Source organism: Tinamus guttatus, unplaced genomic scaffold (genome assembly GCF_059628265.1).
Source record: "Tinamus guttatus ecotype Peru unplaced genomic scaffold, ASM5962826v1 Tinamus_guttatus_pri_ptg000470l, whole genome shotgun sequence".
Classification (NCBI taxonomy): Eukaryota; Metazoa; Chordata; class Aves; order Tinamiformes; family Tinamidae; genus Tinamus; species Tinamus guttatus.
Window position 1 is genome coordinate 217,873 of NW_028289004.1, and position 17,129 is coordinate 235,001.

Here is a 17,129-nt window from a genome sequence, read left to right on the forward strand (position 1 = left end):
ATGAGACAAAATCTGAAGGCAACATTTATGATCATCTTGAAGTGGTATGTTGTAGCATTGATGAAATGGATCAGAAGCATATCATTTTTAATTCTTGTTAATCAGATTTTTCTCCAATCATAAGTGGAAAAGCATGTTTGATAGTGAAATAATTTATTATTAAGTGCTTAACTTTGTATACAATTGGAATAATGTGTTTCTATGGATTTCTTTGGATTTTGTAGCAAAATAACTGCAAAAAATAAGTTTTTGCAGTACTTCTCAAATTATTTAAAAATGGTATTTTTCAGTTTTCTGAATCTAGTATAGAATAAAGTTGCTATCTGTTTTTAATGGTGTCCTTTCTCAATTTCTAGACTTTATTTGAAAAAAATACATAAACTAAGCAAAAGCATAACAGAGTAAGATGCTGTATAGTTGGTGCTGTTTTTTGTAATATACTTTGGTCTGTGAAGCAGAAATGTTTTCATTGAAGGCTCTGTGTACTTTAACGGCTGAAAGAATGCTCAAATAATTTTGGATGGAGGTTTTTTGGACTTTTTGAGCTTTTTATCATGAGAACTTTTAGATTTAGAGTACAAATATTTTTGTGATGACAATGCTTGGAAATTGTTTCAGAACAGAAATTAATCTTTCTATATGTTTTGTGTTGGTTCCTTCGTTGCTCTTTAGGCTTATTCTGTTTATTACTTCGATTGCTTTTCATATACCTGACAACAGCGGGGTAGATCAACTTGGATAAAACAATGGACAACTTGGATAAAGCAGTGGAATCTTAAACTGATTTGTCCATATGAAAAAGATGAATATTTTCTTCTTAGTACAATCTCTTGACTGCTGACTGACTTGCTTTCCTTACTTAGCTGATCACTGGTGCAATGGAAGAAGCTGGGGTCTCAGGAGACAGGAGTGAATACCCGGGGTCAGCTGGTGAACAGTCAGTGCAGCGAGTTCCCTGATGCAGCACTGCAGCGTGCACAGTCTAACTGTGATGGCGTGGAAGAAGCTGAGTATATTGCCAAGAACAGAAGGCTCCCAGGATCCACATGCTGCTCTCGGGAATCTCGTGAGGAGACTCCTGGGAGAGAAGAAAGTCGTACTGATCCACCTGATGGCCAGCAAGATCCAGAGAGTGAAAAAAGCAAAGAAAAAACTTTAGGTATGTTTTCTTTGGTGTTTTGGTTTTCAAATTCTGAATTATTTAATTTCAAAGGTTTCAAATGGTTTAAATTTTTTGATAAGACAGTTACATTTTTGTCTAGGTGTTCATCTCAAATGTATTTTGTATCCAGTCTTTCTTATCTTTAGCAGAGTGCTCTGAGGAAATGTGTACTACTGCCTAAAGAATAATTATTAATATAAGAGTTCTTCTGTTAGTACTGCTACTTTTATAGCATTTTGAAATATTAATGTTGTCAATACTACATGAAGTATAGGCTAAAGGGACAGTGAGGTAGGTTAAGAACTGGCTGAACTGTTGGAATCTGAGGGTTGTGATCTTGTGATCGGCATGGAGCTCAGCTGGAGGCTAGGGGTCAATCTTGAGGCAAATAATGCTTAACACTTTAATTAATGATCTGGACAATGGTAGTAAATGCACCTTCAGAGAGTTTTTGGATGGTAGAAAACTGGGAGGAGGGCCCTGGCACACAGGGGTAGTTGCGATGCCATTTAGAGGGACTTGGCAGGCCAGAAAAATGGGCAACCTTATGGAGTTCATCACAGAGAAATGCTAAGTCCTGCACCTGGGCAGGAATAACCCCTTGCACCAGCACATGCTGAAGGTTGAGCGGCTGGAGACTCCCAGAGAAGGATATGGGGATGCTGGTAGACACCAAGTTGGACATGACCCAACAAACCTCTGTGGCAAGGACATCCTGAGCTGCACTAGGCAGAGCATGGCCAGCAGGTAAGGGAGGGCCTCCTTCCCTTCTGCTTAGGCCTTGTGCGCAATGCCGGCTCCCCTCCTGGGCACCCCAGTACACGAGGGACAGGGACCTGCTGGAGCAGGTCCAGCACAGGGCCACTAAGATGCTGAATGGCCTGGAGCATCTGTCATGGGCGGAGAGGCTGCAAGAGCAAGGATTGCTTAGCCTGGAGTAGAGAATGCTCCAGCAATGTCTGATCAATGCTTATAAATACCTGATGGTGCATTATAAAGAGTGTGGGTGCTGACTCTTTCCAGTGGCATCTGGTGACAGGGTGAGTGGCAACAGGCACAGACTGAAACACAGGAAGTACCGCCTGAACACAGGAAAACCTTTTTCACTGTGCGAGTGGTTGAACCTTGGAATCTTGGCCCACAGGAGTTGTGCAGTCTCCATCTTTGGAGATGCTCAAAATCCAACTTTGCGCAGACCTGAGTGACTGTTCTAGGTGACCCTTGTGGAACAGGGGGGTGAACCAGCATGATCTACAGAGGTGCCTTCCAACCCCAAGTACTGAGGTCTCGTTGGCAGATTAGTATTAGAATCTGCTGTATTCAATGCTATCAAACCACTGATGATATTTAGATTGCAAAGGCCGTACTCAACAACAATACTCATGAGAATAATGGCAGAGCTAAACTTTATATTTCACTTTTTTATCTTTATATTTGATACTATAAATTATATATTTTTTTTTAATATTAAGGTTACTTTCACTGAGTTGTATAATGGTGCATAGTTAATGGTGCACAGTCATAGGTTTCTTTCTTTTTGATGGGATCCCATTTTTCCTCCCATTGTCAGATACTGTGCAGCTATGAAACCAGGATGCAGTTTAAATCATACTAAGTTGTCATAGTTCTGCAGTTTACCTTTCTGAACAGGCTGTTTTTCTATGTGGCAGTGGTGGTGTGTTTTTCCCTCAATATGGTCATCTCCTGTTCCTTTCATAGGAAAGGAAGTGCTGTTACTAATGCAAGCCTTGAACACGCTTTCTACTCCAGAAGAAAAGTTGGCAGCTTTGTGCAAAAAGTATGCGGATCTGGTAAGTAGTTTGTAAAGGTAGCAAGAGTTGCTCATTTGTTAATTCTAACTGTTGGATGGCAGAGCTTTTAATGCAGGACCATTTTTCAAATATTTCACAGCATTAGAAAAACGACAAGCACTCAGGCTTCTTATACTGCTTTAGCTAAACTTGCATGTAGTCATTTCATTTCTACATGACTGCATAAACCCATGGAAAAATTGGACTATGATAACTTTCTCATAACTTAGTACTAAAGCGTAACATTAAGATGAACAAAAAAGCTAAGAGTCTGTTTAATTGGAATAATTATCATTTTCCTAGTTTTTGTATGTTGTTGTAGCTCTCATGCTAGCATTTTGTAATTTACACCGTTTGGGATAAAGGGAGAGAACAGTGTGTTAGAGATGTGAAAAAAAAAAAAAACAAGGCTTAGTTATGCTTAGTTATTTAACTATTTATACTCAAGCCGTATTTTGGATGCTAGGTTTAATTCTGCTTTGTGTTTTCCAGTCTTTTTTTTTTTAATCCACTTGTTTATATCTCTTTCCTCATTATCAGACCCAAAAGGCAGAGCATTACCAGTAAGTTGTCATGGAGAACATTCCCACATTGAGTAGGATAAAATATATTTTCCTCTCTAAACTGAGAGGAGAAAAAAAAAAAAAAAGTCTGCTTTATGATTTTACTTTCCGGGAGTCTGGAGACAAAAGTACTTCGTATGTTCATCTTGAGACGGGGACATCCAAAATGAGAAAGACTGGAAACACAGTGTATATGTTTTCTGCCACATTTGTAGCTATAAAATGAATACAAAAGTAGAGAAGAGATAGCTGAATAGCTTTAAAAAAAAGCGTAAAGTTTTGTCTTTGCCTGGAAATGTTTCTGAAAACCACATCATGTTTGCCAACATAGCATAATTTTGCTGAAGATTTTATTTTATTTTTGCTGTGAGAGGAACACTGTCTCCAGAGCTTTGAGAATGAGCTAGGAGATAGTCTTTTATTATTATTGTTATGACAGTAATAGTCTCTTAAGAACAGCTTTAGAATTTCTTAAACAAAGGTAACCTTCCTTATAGGTCTGGGGTTTTTTTTGTTTTGTTTTGTTTTCTTTGTTTTGCATGTTGTTTCTTGCTCTCATATATTGGAATGAGTGAATTTCCCTCAAACCCAACAGCTTCTCTAAGATAGTGGCTTTTCACTTTTGCTTATTTGAGAAATTATGCTTTTATAGTGCAATTCAAGGGCAGGGAGCCCACATTAAAAGTGAACTTGCGTATTGTGACAGAAAATGCAGTAAACGAGTTAGAAATTTTGACCAATTCTTTGTGGATGTAGTGCCTTTTCTCATTGAGCAGACAGTTTCCATAGTGATGATAATGGCCTATATAAGCAGTTAGTTTGGGATGAATTCCCCACTTATGCATAAAGAAAATAGATTTTATGCACTCCCTTCAGTTTGTATGAATTTATTGATGTTGAAGGAAAGATCTCAAACTAATTAACAGAGCAGCAAGACTAAATGAATTGTATTCTTTCGATGTGTTTTTCAGTCCATAGACGTTTGGCCATCAGGAGAGAAGTATTCAGTGCTGTGGTTTTTGAGCTTTTCTGTTGGTGGTGTTCTTTGGTTTTGGGGTTTTTTTTGTGTGTGTGGTTTTTTTTTGTTTGTTTGTTTGTTTGTTTTTTTGTTTTTTTTCTCCCTCCCAGAAGAGGGTCCACAATCTACAGTGAGAGCCACCATTCTGGACAACCAGCTGCTCTCCCTGTGATGCTCAGAACTGCTGGGAAGAGGGTGGGAGCTTGTCCAGGTGTAATAGTGACCCCACTTTAGCTGACTGAGTTTTAGGGGTATTTCGTTACCCTTAGAAAGGTCTAATTTTATCCAGTTGTCCTCTTGTTAAGACGCATTCTTTTCGTGAGGATGGTGGTGGTGAACCACTGGCATAGGTGTCAGTTCTAATGCCAGCAGAGGTTTGAACTGTTTATGACAGTGCACCTACAATGCTTTTTTTCTTTTTTTAAAGATTCATCATCTTTAAAGCTCACTATCAGGTTTTTCAGTGGTGTCTCATGAAAAGGACTGTACAATTAAGGTAGGAATGCCTCTCTCCTGGCAAAAGATCTTCCACAATTTTTTTCCCTATTTTGGAATCTATAAGAAGATCAATATATGATGCAGAAAAGTTTGCATCCTTGGTGATATGCATCTCAGACAGGAGTAGTTTTACAGGACTGTCTGAAGTTCATATGTATGCAAATAGGACAGCCAACTGAAGTGTTCTTCATGCCACCTAAGAAAAGGGCTTTTGTGTTTGAATATCAAAACATTTCCTAAAATTCTTTCATTCTAAATTAGATGAGCTGTGAATGTAACATTCTGTCATGGAGGTGCCCTGATTCTCTCTTCCGTGTTTTTTTTTTTTTTTCTGTGTTTTGGCATTATTTTGAGCTCTTTCAGAAAACCGTTGTATTCTTCTGTGTCATGATATTCCTGCTTGCCAGCCTTCCTTTCCTGTGTTGCCTAGAGGCTGAGGCACTCTCTAAGAAGGAGCAGTATTACACTTAACGTTATGGTTACCTTCTTTACAATAGAGCAGACTCTTTGTAAATAATATGGTTTCTTGGGGAGCCCAAAAAAATCATACTCAGCGGGTCTTAGTCTCACCCTGCTCTCCGAGCAAGAAACTCTCCCCTTCACTGGATGTTCATAGAACAGATTTTGTGCTATATGCAAAGTTTATTGCTCTACCTTCTCTTACCATCTAAACTGTCTAAAGGAAATGGATTCAAAATCGTTTAAATTTGTGCTTTTGAATAGACTCGATAGTAAAAGCACTCACCTATCTAGCTAACTACATGTAATTTAGCTAACTACCTGTTGGCTAAACAGTTGTGTGTACCTTAAAGATAAGAGAATGAAAAATAGTGTGACTTGCAGAAGGCAAGACCTTTGAGCACAAAGATCTTTATATAAGATATTTTTGGCCAGAGAGTAAAAAGGCTGTACTTCAAATTAGGTTGTAAAACTAATCTTGAGTAACACTCCATGTTATTGTTTCTACAGCAAAATAAAATTCTAATGCTGGATAATTGCTGGATTTTTCATTTGTTTTTAATATATATGCCACATTTTTTTTTCCTCAGGGCTAGTCCTACTCCAGTAGCTGAGAACAAGCTCATAGCCTATGGTCAACAGGTCCATGGCTCCTTTTCAGCAAAAGCGAATGCTTGTCAAGTTGGAATTTGTGAGGGATTTTGTTTATTTTTTCCCCTCTATCCTTAGACATTTAGAAATGCATGTAGGATGATGGGAGTCTTTGTAAGAGCAATTTTTATGGAGTCTTAATGAAATACATCTGAAATATTTTACAGTTTGTTCAGTCTTCTTTCAACTGTTTGTCTATATGCATAGAATCTATCACATCCATTTTTATTTAATAAATATACTCTCTACCTTTAGTTGGAGGAGAGCAGAAACGTTCAAAAGCAAATGAAGATACTGCAGAAGAAACAAGCACAAGTTGTGAAGGAGAAAGTCCACTTACAGAGTGAGCATAGCAAGGCCATTCTGGCACGTAGCAAACTGGAATCTCTCTGCCGGGAGCTTCAGCGTCACAACAAGACATTAAAGGTTAACTTATTTATGTAAATTGCAAGGCGGGGGAGAAAAGGGAAATCCCTATATAGGTCTTCATTACTGATTAATAATAGAACGGCTGCTGTTTGTTTACCTCTTTGTCCATTATGGGTGCCCATAAAAAGTAAGGGGTGTGGGGTGTTAGTGTAAGGTAAGATTCTGTAACTTGGACAGGATTTCTAGATTATTCTTTCCATGCACTTCCCACTCAGCATAAAATTATGAATTTGGTTTATATTAACTCTAGAAATTGAAACTATACAGAAGCAAGATACTTCTATGATGTCTAATTCAAATATGGAAAAATAAATGTTTTGGCTTGAACATGATTAATATTATTCCATAAAAGGAAGAAAACATGCAGCAAGCACGTGAGGAAGAAGAAAGGCGCAAAGAAGCAACTGCACACTTCCAGATTACACTGAATGAAATTCAGGCTCAACTGGAACAGCACGATATACATAATGCCAAGCTACGCCAGGAAAATATTGAACTGGGAGAAAAACTGAAGAAACTCATTGAGCAATATGCTTTGCGAGAAGAGGTGATTATGCTCCTGATAGGATCCCCTTAGTTTCTTGACTGTAGAGATCATACAACTACTTAATAGGGAGGTGGGGGAAACCTTTTGCATTTTCTACGTATTATGTGCATAATGTAGGATATTGTTTTTATCTCATAGTCAGAAAAAAAAATCACAATAGAAGTGGTCAAGTATAAGCAAGTTCTGCAGAGGCTGTGGAGCCTCTGTCTTTGGAGGTACTCGAAACTCAGCTGGAGAAGGTGTGAGCAACCTGTTCAAACTTAAATCTTGCCCTGGTTTAAGCAGAAGTCTGAACAAGACTGTTTCCAATGGTTCTTTACAGCCTAAGTATACATTTAATATTTGAAAGCAGTTTTTCATTATAATTTGTATATAAAGGTTAATCTAAATGAACCCAAAGTTATGAAATATCTTTTGGCAATCACCTCTGTGTTGTATAAGCTCATGTTGCTGGCTCGTGTACAGTCGTCTTGACCTATCATGCTCTAAGAGTCTCTCTGAGTTGGCCACACGGAAGCAGCTGCATGTGGGGCTAATGGAGCTGGTTTGCATTGGCACCAGTTTGTGCAGTAGGCACTTTAAGCTACAGAAGTGAAGCACCTCAGGGCTGGCCAGTTCTAGTTGTCAGAGGAAACCAAGTCTCATGGAGTTCTACGTCCAAGCATAGTGTTTGTTTTGAGTTGACATAGAGTGGGGTATTTTTTCTTTAAATCTAGATCAATGAGAAAGTTCACTGTGGGCTCTAGTTTCCCACCTTTTGTGATCGTAGAGTGTTGGTAGTTACTGTGAGATGATTTGGGGAAAAGGCAGGAAGCTGCTGTCTGTTCCTTAAGCAGCTTGAACTAAAAGTACATGGAGGTTTGGTTATCTGTAGAATTCCTTCAGCCACATAGCTGCTTCTTAGCAAAGGATTGCCTCAGGTTTTTAATTATGAGGACTTTAAAAAGTAATTTTTAAAGTACAGTAAGGTTAGAAGCAGATACTAGCTTTTGAAGGAAGAACGTTAGGTTCTTTTGTTCTAGGATCTTTTTTGAAACGTCCGTCTGTTGCAGTGTGTGTTTTTTTTTTTTTTTTTTTCTTTTTAACCAATTTAATAGAACAGCTTTATAACTAAAACTTCCATGAAAGATTGGGAGTGGGGGAGTAGGGAAGCTTAGCTATAATAAAAGGAAATGAAAGGAGGAGAAAATGGATATGCAAAACAGTCTGCTTACTTCTGCACAGAACTTCTCAAGAACTCTCATTTTCTTCCCTGCTACTCTACACTATCTTCTGTCCACTGTTCCTATTTTACTAACCCGATTTTTTTTTTCTTTAGCATATTGATAAGGTGTTCAAACATAAAGAATTGCAGCAGCAACTTGTGGATGCCAAACTTCAACAAACTACCCAGCTTATAAAAGAAGCAGAGGAAAAACATCAGCGAGAAAGGGAGTTTGTAAGTGAATGCTGCATATGTTAGAGAAATAACAAAAAAAACAACAGAATAGACTTTTCAAAATATAAAGAAAATAGTGAGCAGCAAACTCAGGCTAATGTATTCTTAAAATTAGAACAGCTTTCAGCATTAAGATTGAAGTTTTTTGTTTTTTTAATAGTTCTGTATGTGTATATTGCTTACAATCTTCACACACATATGCACGGGCAGTTTGTGTTGCTATTTGCATTTCCTCAACAGATGTGCTGACTTTAGTTTGTTTGCTTTAAACTAGGAATGACTTGAACTGAAACACCAAGGGATGCTTTTTTCCCCTGTCTATTGGTTGTGCTGTAGGAAATAGCAAAAGCAGAATAAAGTATGTGCTAGTCTAAACTGTTTCCAAAATTATGCCTTATACTGATGATATAACTGTATTTTGATCATTAGTAACTTACCTGTAGTCTTTCAAGAAGTTAGCTGTCAATTTAATATAAAAAGCTTTAGAAAAAAAATAGACTGTATTGAGTTGTAATCACTAGGAAAAAGGTCTTGCATTTCCTGTATATTCTTAAAGTGGGGATACACTGTAAGGACTGCCCTTCATTGATAAACAATAGTTTTGGCATCATAAGGTGATGAAAATCTCTTGCTTACCTAAGGGTGGTCTCAAAACTATATTGAAATTATCTCATTATCTCTACAGATTATGTCATGACTCTAGAAATAATGGTGGAAAATAGATGGTGCAACTTGTAGTTCATCAGTAAAGTGCTTGTATAATTTTAGCTGTTCAAACTTGCTAGCAAAATACAAACAAAATAAATAATTCTACCAATTAAAAAAAACTCAAAAGCAATTTCTTTATGCTAGCTTAAACTTCAAAATAATAATAAAGTGAATTACCTATAGGTGTTTAGTTTTTGCTTTTTGAAATGACCTCTTTGATTAAGCTTTATTCTTTTTTTTTTTTTTTTTTACAGTTCAAGTTCTTTTAAGTCATTCTAAATGCATGCTTGTTTTTATTTTGTGCTTCCTACAGTTTGCAGTAAATTCATTAATTCCTTTATTTTTTTTTATTTTTTATTTTTTTTTCCTAGCTGCTAAAAGAAGCTACTGAGTCCAGACACAAATGTGAGCAGATGAAGCAGCAGGAAGCCCAGCTGAAACAGCAGGTAATTATTTATTTTTTATGGAGTGATCTTCAGTACAGTTGTTCCTGAGTGGTAAAATGTAGCACTTAACCATGCAATTTTTCCATGTTGTTCATTCATCAGATATAATCTATTTTTTTGTGAAAAATACTTGATATTTTTAATTTAATCTCGAATTTAATCTTCAGTAAGCAACTCCTCAATAGTGAGCTGTGAAGTAGAAGTTGTAAAGACTTGGTGTTTTGTAGTTGCTGAACTCCAGAAAATACCATTATTAAAGACGCTAAACATGGAATTGCAGGAGTTTGTAATGTTAACATTAATAATTTAAAAGAATACTAAGACTAGAATACATAAAAGCTTAAAAACCTGTTCACTGTGGCTACCACTTTACCATTCTTCACATTCTTTGACACTGTTGTCTCTTTTTCCAAAGTATTTCTATCCTTCTTGTAATTGTTCAGGACCAGACAGGCCCTTGTGACTGACAAGAGTTGGGTGGGCTTTTCTATGTGGGTTTTACCCTCTCTTCAGGAAGAAAGGGAGTAAGTAGTAGATATTAATATACCTAGTTATTCAGATTCAGGAACCTAGACTGGAGTGTCTCTGTCCACCAACTTCATTATTTTCAAATTCTGTTCTCTCTAATGGTACAGACAACTCTTCTGTGACAGAGAGGTGGTGTCCAGGGCCTGTGCTGCTGTTTTGGTGATCTGCCATTTGGTTGCATGAAGGCAGTGGAAAGTGCTCCTTTGAGCTAATGGGGCAGCAGCTGAGGAGTAGCAGCTGCTCCTTTCAGTGTATCTTAAGCAACCACCTTGCCTCTTACTCCTTTGTTTTTCGTTTTTGAATTGGTAGTATTCTTGCAAACTCTTTCAGGTGCTTTTTAACACTTGCTGTGCCTAAATCTGTCCCAAGGCTTCAATAGATATATTTGCAATGTGTTTGGCTAATTGTTGTGTGTGTGTACACATGCACGTCATCTTGGAAATGGGACTTATGTCTAGATTCTCCTAAATAGTCCTTTATCAAAGTCTTTCAGGTTGATAATCCTTTTGTTTACAATCTGTTCCCGGTGCTTTCATTTTATTTACACCGCACGTGCAAGTGCACATGCCTACACACTTTTTATGGTAGTAATATAATTTGAGGTTTGTTTGGGACAAGAGACCTTTGTACCGTAAGATGAGCCTTGGAAGTTCAGTCAGATTGCAGAGTCATGAGCTGCTGTTGATAAGCTAGGCTGATTCATTCTGTTAGCATTAAAAAAAGCATAATTTCTGTGCTCTGCTCTGCCTGTTACGGTGCTAGAGCATCCCCCTGGACCATGTAAGAGCTGAGAGAAATGATCAGCTCTGACAAGTTTGTTCAGATAAAGCAGGAAGTTGCTAGTAAGTGGTTGTGGCGTTTTTCATAATCGTCTATCGTCAAGAGATTAGATTATAAAATGCTAATTTATTTCTAGGCTTATCTCTTTTATTAAAACTTACTACTTTTTAAAAAATATATGCTGGTTAATGTATTTTGCTGTTCCCGATGAATAACTTTGTTGTATACTTCTCTCTCGTTAAGTAGCAATGCTTTTCACTAGTTAATTTTAACCCTTTTCACTTACTAAAGGAATTCTTAGCAAAAAAAAAAGGGGAGGGGGAGAGGGAAGTTTGAATATCGATCGTGAGCCCAATGCCTTAGTTTATGAATGTCTCTCTCCTCGGCGGCTTTTTTTTTTTTTTTTTTTTAAATATCTCAGCCTTACTTGATAGGTGGTTGCTTGTGAAAATGGGAAGGATAGTATTTCAAGTTTCACTTCACTTGTCACACTTGTAGCCAGCAATACAGTTCTTCTTAAAGCCCACAGGATTTTTTTATGAGGAAGCAAAAATGAGATAGCTGTGATTAAATGTGTTATTTTTCAACGTTTTATTGGATTTACATGATATCATTTTCTTTAGAATGTAAAATGTGTTATGAACATAGGTCACTGCTCATTATATATGTACACTTTGAATAGCATGTTCTTGCTTCTGCTTGCTCATCAAATCAAAATTGTAGCACAGAATAAGAAAGCTACAAAAAAAAAGTTTCTATTTCATCATTTTTGACTTAAATTTCCTCCTGTACCTTAATGAATATTTCTGTATGGAAATACAGATGTATAGGGTAATGCTTCTGCCTTTTTTCAACAGCTTTCTCTGTACATGGATAAATTTGAAGAATTCCAGACCACCATGGCAAAGAGTAATGAACTCTTTACGACATTCAGGCAGGAAATGGAAAAGGTACTTAATATTAGACCTGCATGAAACTTAATATAAAAATGTGTGCTGTTAGTAGGATGCATTTTTGGATTTCATTAGAACATTTGCCTTCTAAAATTTCACCTTGAAGATATATACAGTATTTTGAAGTTTAATTTGGATCATAAGAGGCAGTAGGGATTTCAGGAAAGAGAAATAAGGTATAATTTTTCTTTATTATTTTTAATTTTTACATAATATCTGCATCCTAATTCTAGTGCATTCAAAGTAGTGCCTATTCAGAGGCAGTAGGAGTTGCTCGATTTTTGTCTGCTGTGCTTTAGTTTTAAAACTTACTTGGACAGTTTTAGCTTGAGGAAGTTTCATAATCTGTTTCTTTCAGGAATCAGTCGTCTTTGAATTGCAGCTTCAGAATTTGTGGGATTGATTTGGTGCAGAAACACTTTTCTGTAAAAAATAACTTGTAATATTACTTCTGAAGTCCAGTTTGGACAATAAGTCAGAACAGTAACATATACCTACTTCTATTACAATGCAAGCCAAAAAAGTAAGCCTTCTATTTGCAGATGACAAAGAAGATTAAGAAACTGGAAAAGGAAACAATAGTGTGGCGCACAAAATGGGAAAACAACAACAAGGCTCTTCTGCAAATGGCTGAAGAGGTGAGTTGTTATCACTGTCTGTTAAGCAGCAGGATGCCTAAACTGGAGTCTGCATTCCGAAGGACGTCATACAGTATTTCAGTTTTGAACAAAAACACTACAACTCCATTACTTGTTCATGGATTCTGTCATGTTTTCTGTTGTGTAAATGGGCTGTTCTCCCCCGGAAAAACAGAAAATGAATTTAGCTTTTCAGAGTTTTGCCTGACATGCAATGTAGTCGTCTTCACTTGCTCACTATTACATAGTTGAGGCAACAGTGTATATGAAATTATGCAAGCTGAATGTATTGTAGTTATTTAATCTGTTGGGCAGAGTTCTGGCAGTTCAGCCTTAGAAGTTTGTTTTTTAAATATACAATCCTTACCTGACAAAAATGACCTCTGAGACTTTGCTTACATTGCTGCTGCTTTTGAGTTCATCAGGTGCCGTTATATCTATTTGCTCTCCTTTAAGAGAAGCTAAAAATATTTTTACACAGGCCTTGCCCATACAGTTCTGACTTCTCCTTTATTTTCTAATTTCTAGTTGAGGCATATTAGTACCTTTCTAGAGATTACCTGATTGTTCCCATAAATTCCACTGTAACTCTGCTCAGCTTTTCCTGTTTCCTGAAGGCGTTATTTGGGTGATTGTGAGCACAGTAACTGTTGACTGTAGCAGCTGCTGGATTCTAGGTTTCTACCTTTATTCCCTCCTGCTCCCTGCATTGCAGTTACTTGGGATGGAGTATTAAAGTGCAGTCAAGTACTCTGGTCAAACTTGTTTGAGCACAGCTGGTATTTGATCTGCAGAGCTAAATAGTAGTGATTCCTTTCATCAAATTAAAACACACTTAATTGGATCACAAAGCTTCTGTTTTCTTTTGTCCCTCAGAAAACAGTAAGAGATAAGGAATACAAAGGTTTTCAAATAAAACTGGAGCGTTTGGAGAAGCTTTGCAGAGCTCTTCAGACAGAGAGGAACGAGCTGAACGAGAAGGTGGAAGTCCTGAAGGAACAGGTTTCCCTCCGAGAGGCAGACGTGGATCTAGCCATGCAGGTGCTGCAGTCCTGCACGCTCGATTCCCACGAGGAGCTGGGAACTCCCACTGACATGGAACCAGGGATCCAACCTGATGTCGAACCACGCGCAGCAAATAGTTCTGAAAAGACTGTCTCAACAAGTCCTGTTCCTGGCACTGAATCTGACTAAAGTGAAGTGTAAACACTGTATTGAGAGATATATTTTGTGTATAACTTTCGCTGTTGGTGGTAACTATTGGTTTTGTGGTGAAAATTTTCTTACTTTTTCTACCATATCTGTATTTTCTTAGAACTACTGGACTTATGTGGTACAAGAAGCTGCCTAGCAGCTTTAAATAGCTTAAACTATAATTTTTTCACAACTGTGTTGCACATCTGCCTCATTTTTTAAAAGAAAATATTTTTCCATAAAAGGATGCACGTGTATTTCCTCCCCACAACACAATCACTGTCATTGAAGACTGTAAGATGCAACATCCTTTCAGGGGACAATAGTGGCAGCATGTCACTTTCTTGGTTAGAACAGTATTTTGTTTCTGTTTATGGAGTTGTCACTCAGTATACTAATATGACTACCCATTTCTTCAGTGAGTTAATTTACATCGGGATGTCTGATGGCCAGTAAAAACTTGCGTTTTCTCCCCTAGTATGTTTTCATCTATATCAATGAAAAAGTATGGGTCCAGAATGTAGTAAAAAAAGTTCTGTTAAGGGGATTTAGTGTACTTTGTGGTGTGGAGAGAAAAAAAAAAAAAAAAAACAGCTTTGAAACACATTAATTTGCAGCTGGTGAAACAGGGTGTACAACTTCATGCAGATTTCTCAGGGTTGTGTTGTAAAGGTTAGCTTAGATTATTTGCCCTACCTATGAACAAGTTAAATTATAAATATGTGAGAAAGTGTTCAGCAATGTTACAGAGGGGAACTTTGCAGTTGTGCATCCCGTTAGGCAGATGTTGGTCACCTTCTTCCCTTTTGGCTGTGGTGTGTCCATAACATGGTTGATTTGGACTAAGGAATCTATTACTGCCGACACGCTTCTCACTGTCTTACCTGAAGCTGTGGAAAATGGACATTTGCTGCCTGATTTATAGGGGGAAAAAAAGAAGAACCTTTGGCATACAGGCTTCTCTAACAGCCCTGTATGCGATGTATTTAAGCATCAGCTGAGTAGACCGGTTATAACCGAATATATAGATTCATATGTTTTTCCCAAAGTACAATGTGAAACTTCTTGCACGCTCAACCTTGAAGCTGTAGCAGTTGGCAGGTGCCTTCCCGGGTATCTGGTAGAGCTGGTACTTCATCCACTCCGTTTAACATGTTCCTTTGGTAACGCTTAAGCCACGTAGTCTTTCCACAGCAAGCTTGATATCCATGTTTTGAGTTATCTTCTGAGAGAAACCAGGACCAACAATTCCTTTTTTTTTTTTTTTTTCTGCAAGGCAATGTGTTAAATGACCACAAGCTACCCTTAACTTTAGTACATATGCATTTGCTGTCTAGTTTTGGTTGCTGACATTTTGAGAAATATGAAAATGTGTAGCCTTTTCTGGTACTTAATGTTCTTTGCACTTACTTGGGGGGGATTTCCAAGTCAAGCACATCTCTTAATGAGCTTCCCACCCTTGTTGCCCTTGACAGTTTAGTGGCTAAATTTACTTGAATGTTCAGGCTGCACTGAGCTCCTGATCCTTTTTCTGTTGTAATGTACATTGAAATAATGTAGCTGTCTCTTAAAGAGAATAAGGTTATGTGAGGCCTGAGAAGTGGGTGGTAGCTCGTCCTGCTGAAGGGAGCCGTGTGGACCCAACCCCTGGGAGCTGGTGGCGCGTTTTTCTCCTGGACCGGTGCAGTGTTTGTGTTGGTGGTCTAAGCACAAGGCAGGAATGGAAAGGAGGTGGAAGGGAGCAGTCAGCCGAGTTGGGCTCAGAGCTTTGACACGTTAATCACGTTACCCATACGGCATAAATATTGGAAAGAATTCTTTCAGTCTTGCTCTCCAAATGACTTGTTTTGTAGAATGAAACTGTTTAAAAATGGTTACTGCAAGAACTGGTTTTCAGTAACACTAAGCATGAAAAAATTTTCCTGAGGAAAAGTGTAAAACTTTGTATATGATGCATCATACCCTTGGCAAGGTAGGACATGCAGTTTTCTATTTTTACAATTTATTATTTGAACATTTGTATCTTTAACAATTCTTTCTATCGTGCTTGTTCTATATGGAAGTATGGACCCTGCTGCAAGAATATTTTAAAGGGCTTTTAGAGATGTGACGTGTAGAACAGCAATACAATATATTTGTTACTGACTTGATATATATAAGTGAAGCAAGTGCCCCAAGTGAGAGGCTTTTAAAAGGGGGATATCTTTTCTCTCCTACCTGTGACATTATCCACCATCATATCAACTTTCCGTCTGGCCAAGGTGAGCTCTACTTTGCTTCCTGAAACCAGTTGATACTGCTTGAGGAGTGTTGCTTAAATTAAAAATAAAAAATATATAAATTTTAAAAGGGATAAGTTCAGCACTCAAACTGATCTGCCATACAGCAGGCTATTGCACTGCCAGGCTGCAGCCAAATTGGCTCCAGTGCGGTTTTTAGATAAACTTGTATTAATGCCTTTCTTCCACTACCATGAACTCTTTAACCAGGGCTGTAGCTTTACAGAGCCTGAAATGAGGATGTCTGATTGTCAGAACTTGGGGGCCTGATTGAGAGTTTCACCATGATTAAGCTGCAAAACTAAATTCTGTGTGATGCAAGTCCCAAGTCTGTATGTGCATACACAAGTGAGTTAGGGCTGTATCTCTCTGATGTGTTGTCCTTCCTCTCATTACACTTACACCTGGTTACGTTACAGTTCAATTCTCAGGTGTTGCAGAAAATCTACCTCTTTGGACTGTAGATGGAAATAACTGTGAAAAAAGTGATGCAGAAATCTAGTTTGTGCTAAACACACTGCTTTATTTTTACAACCCATGTCTGCTTTCATGAGAGAAAAAAAGATAAATGAACAGGCAGTCTTTGTTTTGCTTTTCAAAAACATTTTGTAGAGATTTTTCACTAATGTGAATCTGAAATTTTATCTACTCGATTCTGTATAGATTAAGTAAATAAGTATGCTTAGTATATTGGACTCTGAGTTTTTCTTTAACACCGTTCTCATGCCTGACTGGATCTACTGCACTCTGACTGTATTTGTTGAGAGTTCAAGAATGCAAATTAAAAGATGTGAAATACAAGGTGAAGAGGTGAAGTGTATTGCTCAAATCAAATGCCATGAGGCCGGGGCTGCGCAGGGTCGCTGTGGTGCCTAGCACACGTTGCAAGGGCTGATGCTGCTGTGAGGGAACCGCTGCCCTCCCGTCCTCTTCCTGTGCTGGAGCCTGTGCTCGGCCTCTGCCTTCCCCAGGGAATTCAGGTTGCACCTTCGCTCTCCAGAAGGTTCTGGACTCCTCAGCACCACAG

General features: G+C 37.9%; 1 protein-coding gene across 2 annotated transcripts; it reads left to right on the plus strand.

Annotated features, from left to right (window-relative positions):
• Positions 1-869: 869 nt before the first annotated feature.
• Positions 870-14,033, plus strand: TXLNG (taxilin gamma). 2 transcript variants are annotated; one of them, XM_010221551.2, is made up of 9 exons: positions 870-1,159; positions 2,882-2,973; positions 6,418-6,588; positions 6,944-7,138; positions 8,457-8,576; positions 9,656-9,730; positions 11,896-11,988; positions 12,534-12,629; positions 13,506-14,033. In XM_010221551.2, exons 2-9 carry the CDS (start codon positions 2,902-2,904, stop codon positions 13,821-13,823), a joined length of 1,140 nt encoding a protein of 379 aa, XP_010219853.2. In that variant the 5' UTR covers positions 870-1,159; positions 2,882-2,901; the 3' UTR covers positions 13,824-14,033. The 2 variants fall into 2 exon arrangements, with proteins under 2 accessions (XP_010219853.2, XP_088388867.1); XM_088532741.1 differs by lacking the exon at positions 870-1,159 and adding an exon at positions 4,982-5,050.
• Positions 14,034-17,129: the final 3,096 nt, after the last annotated feature.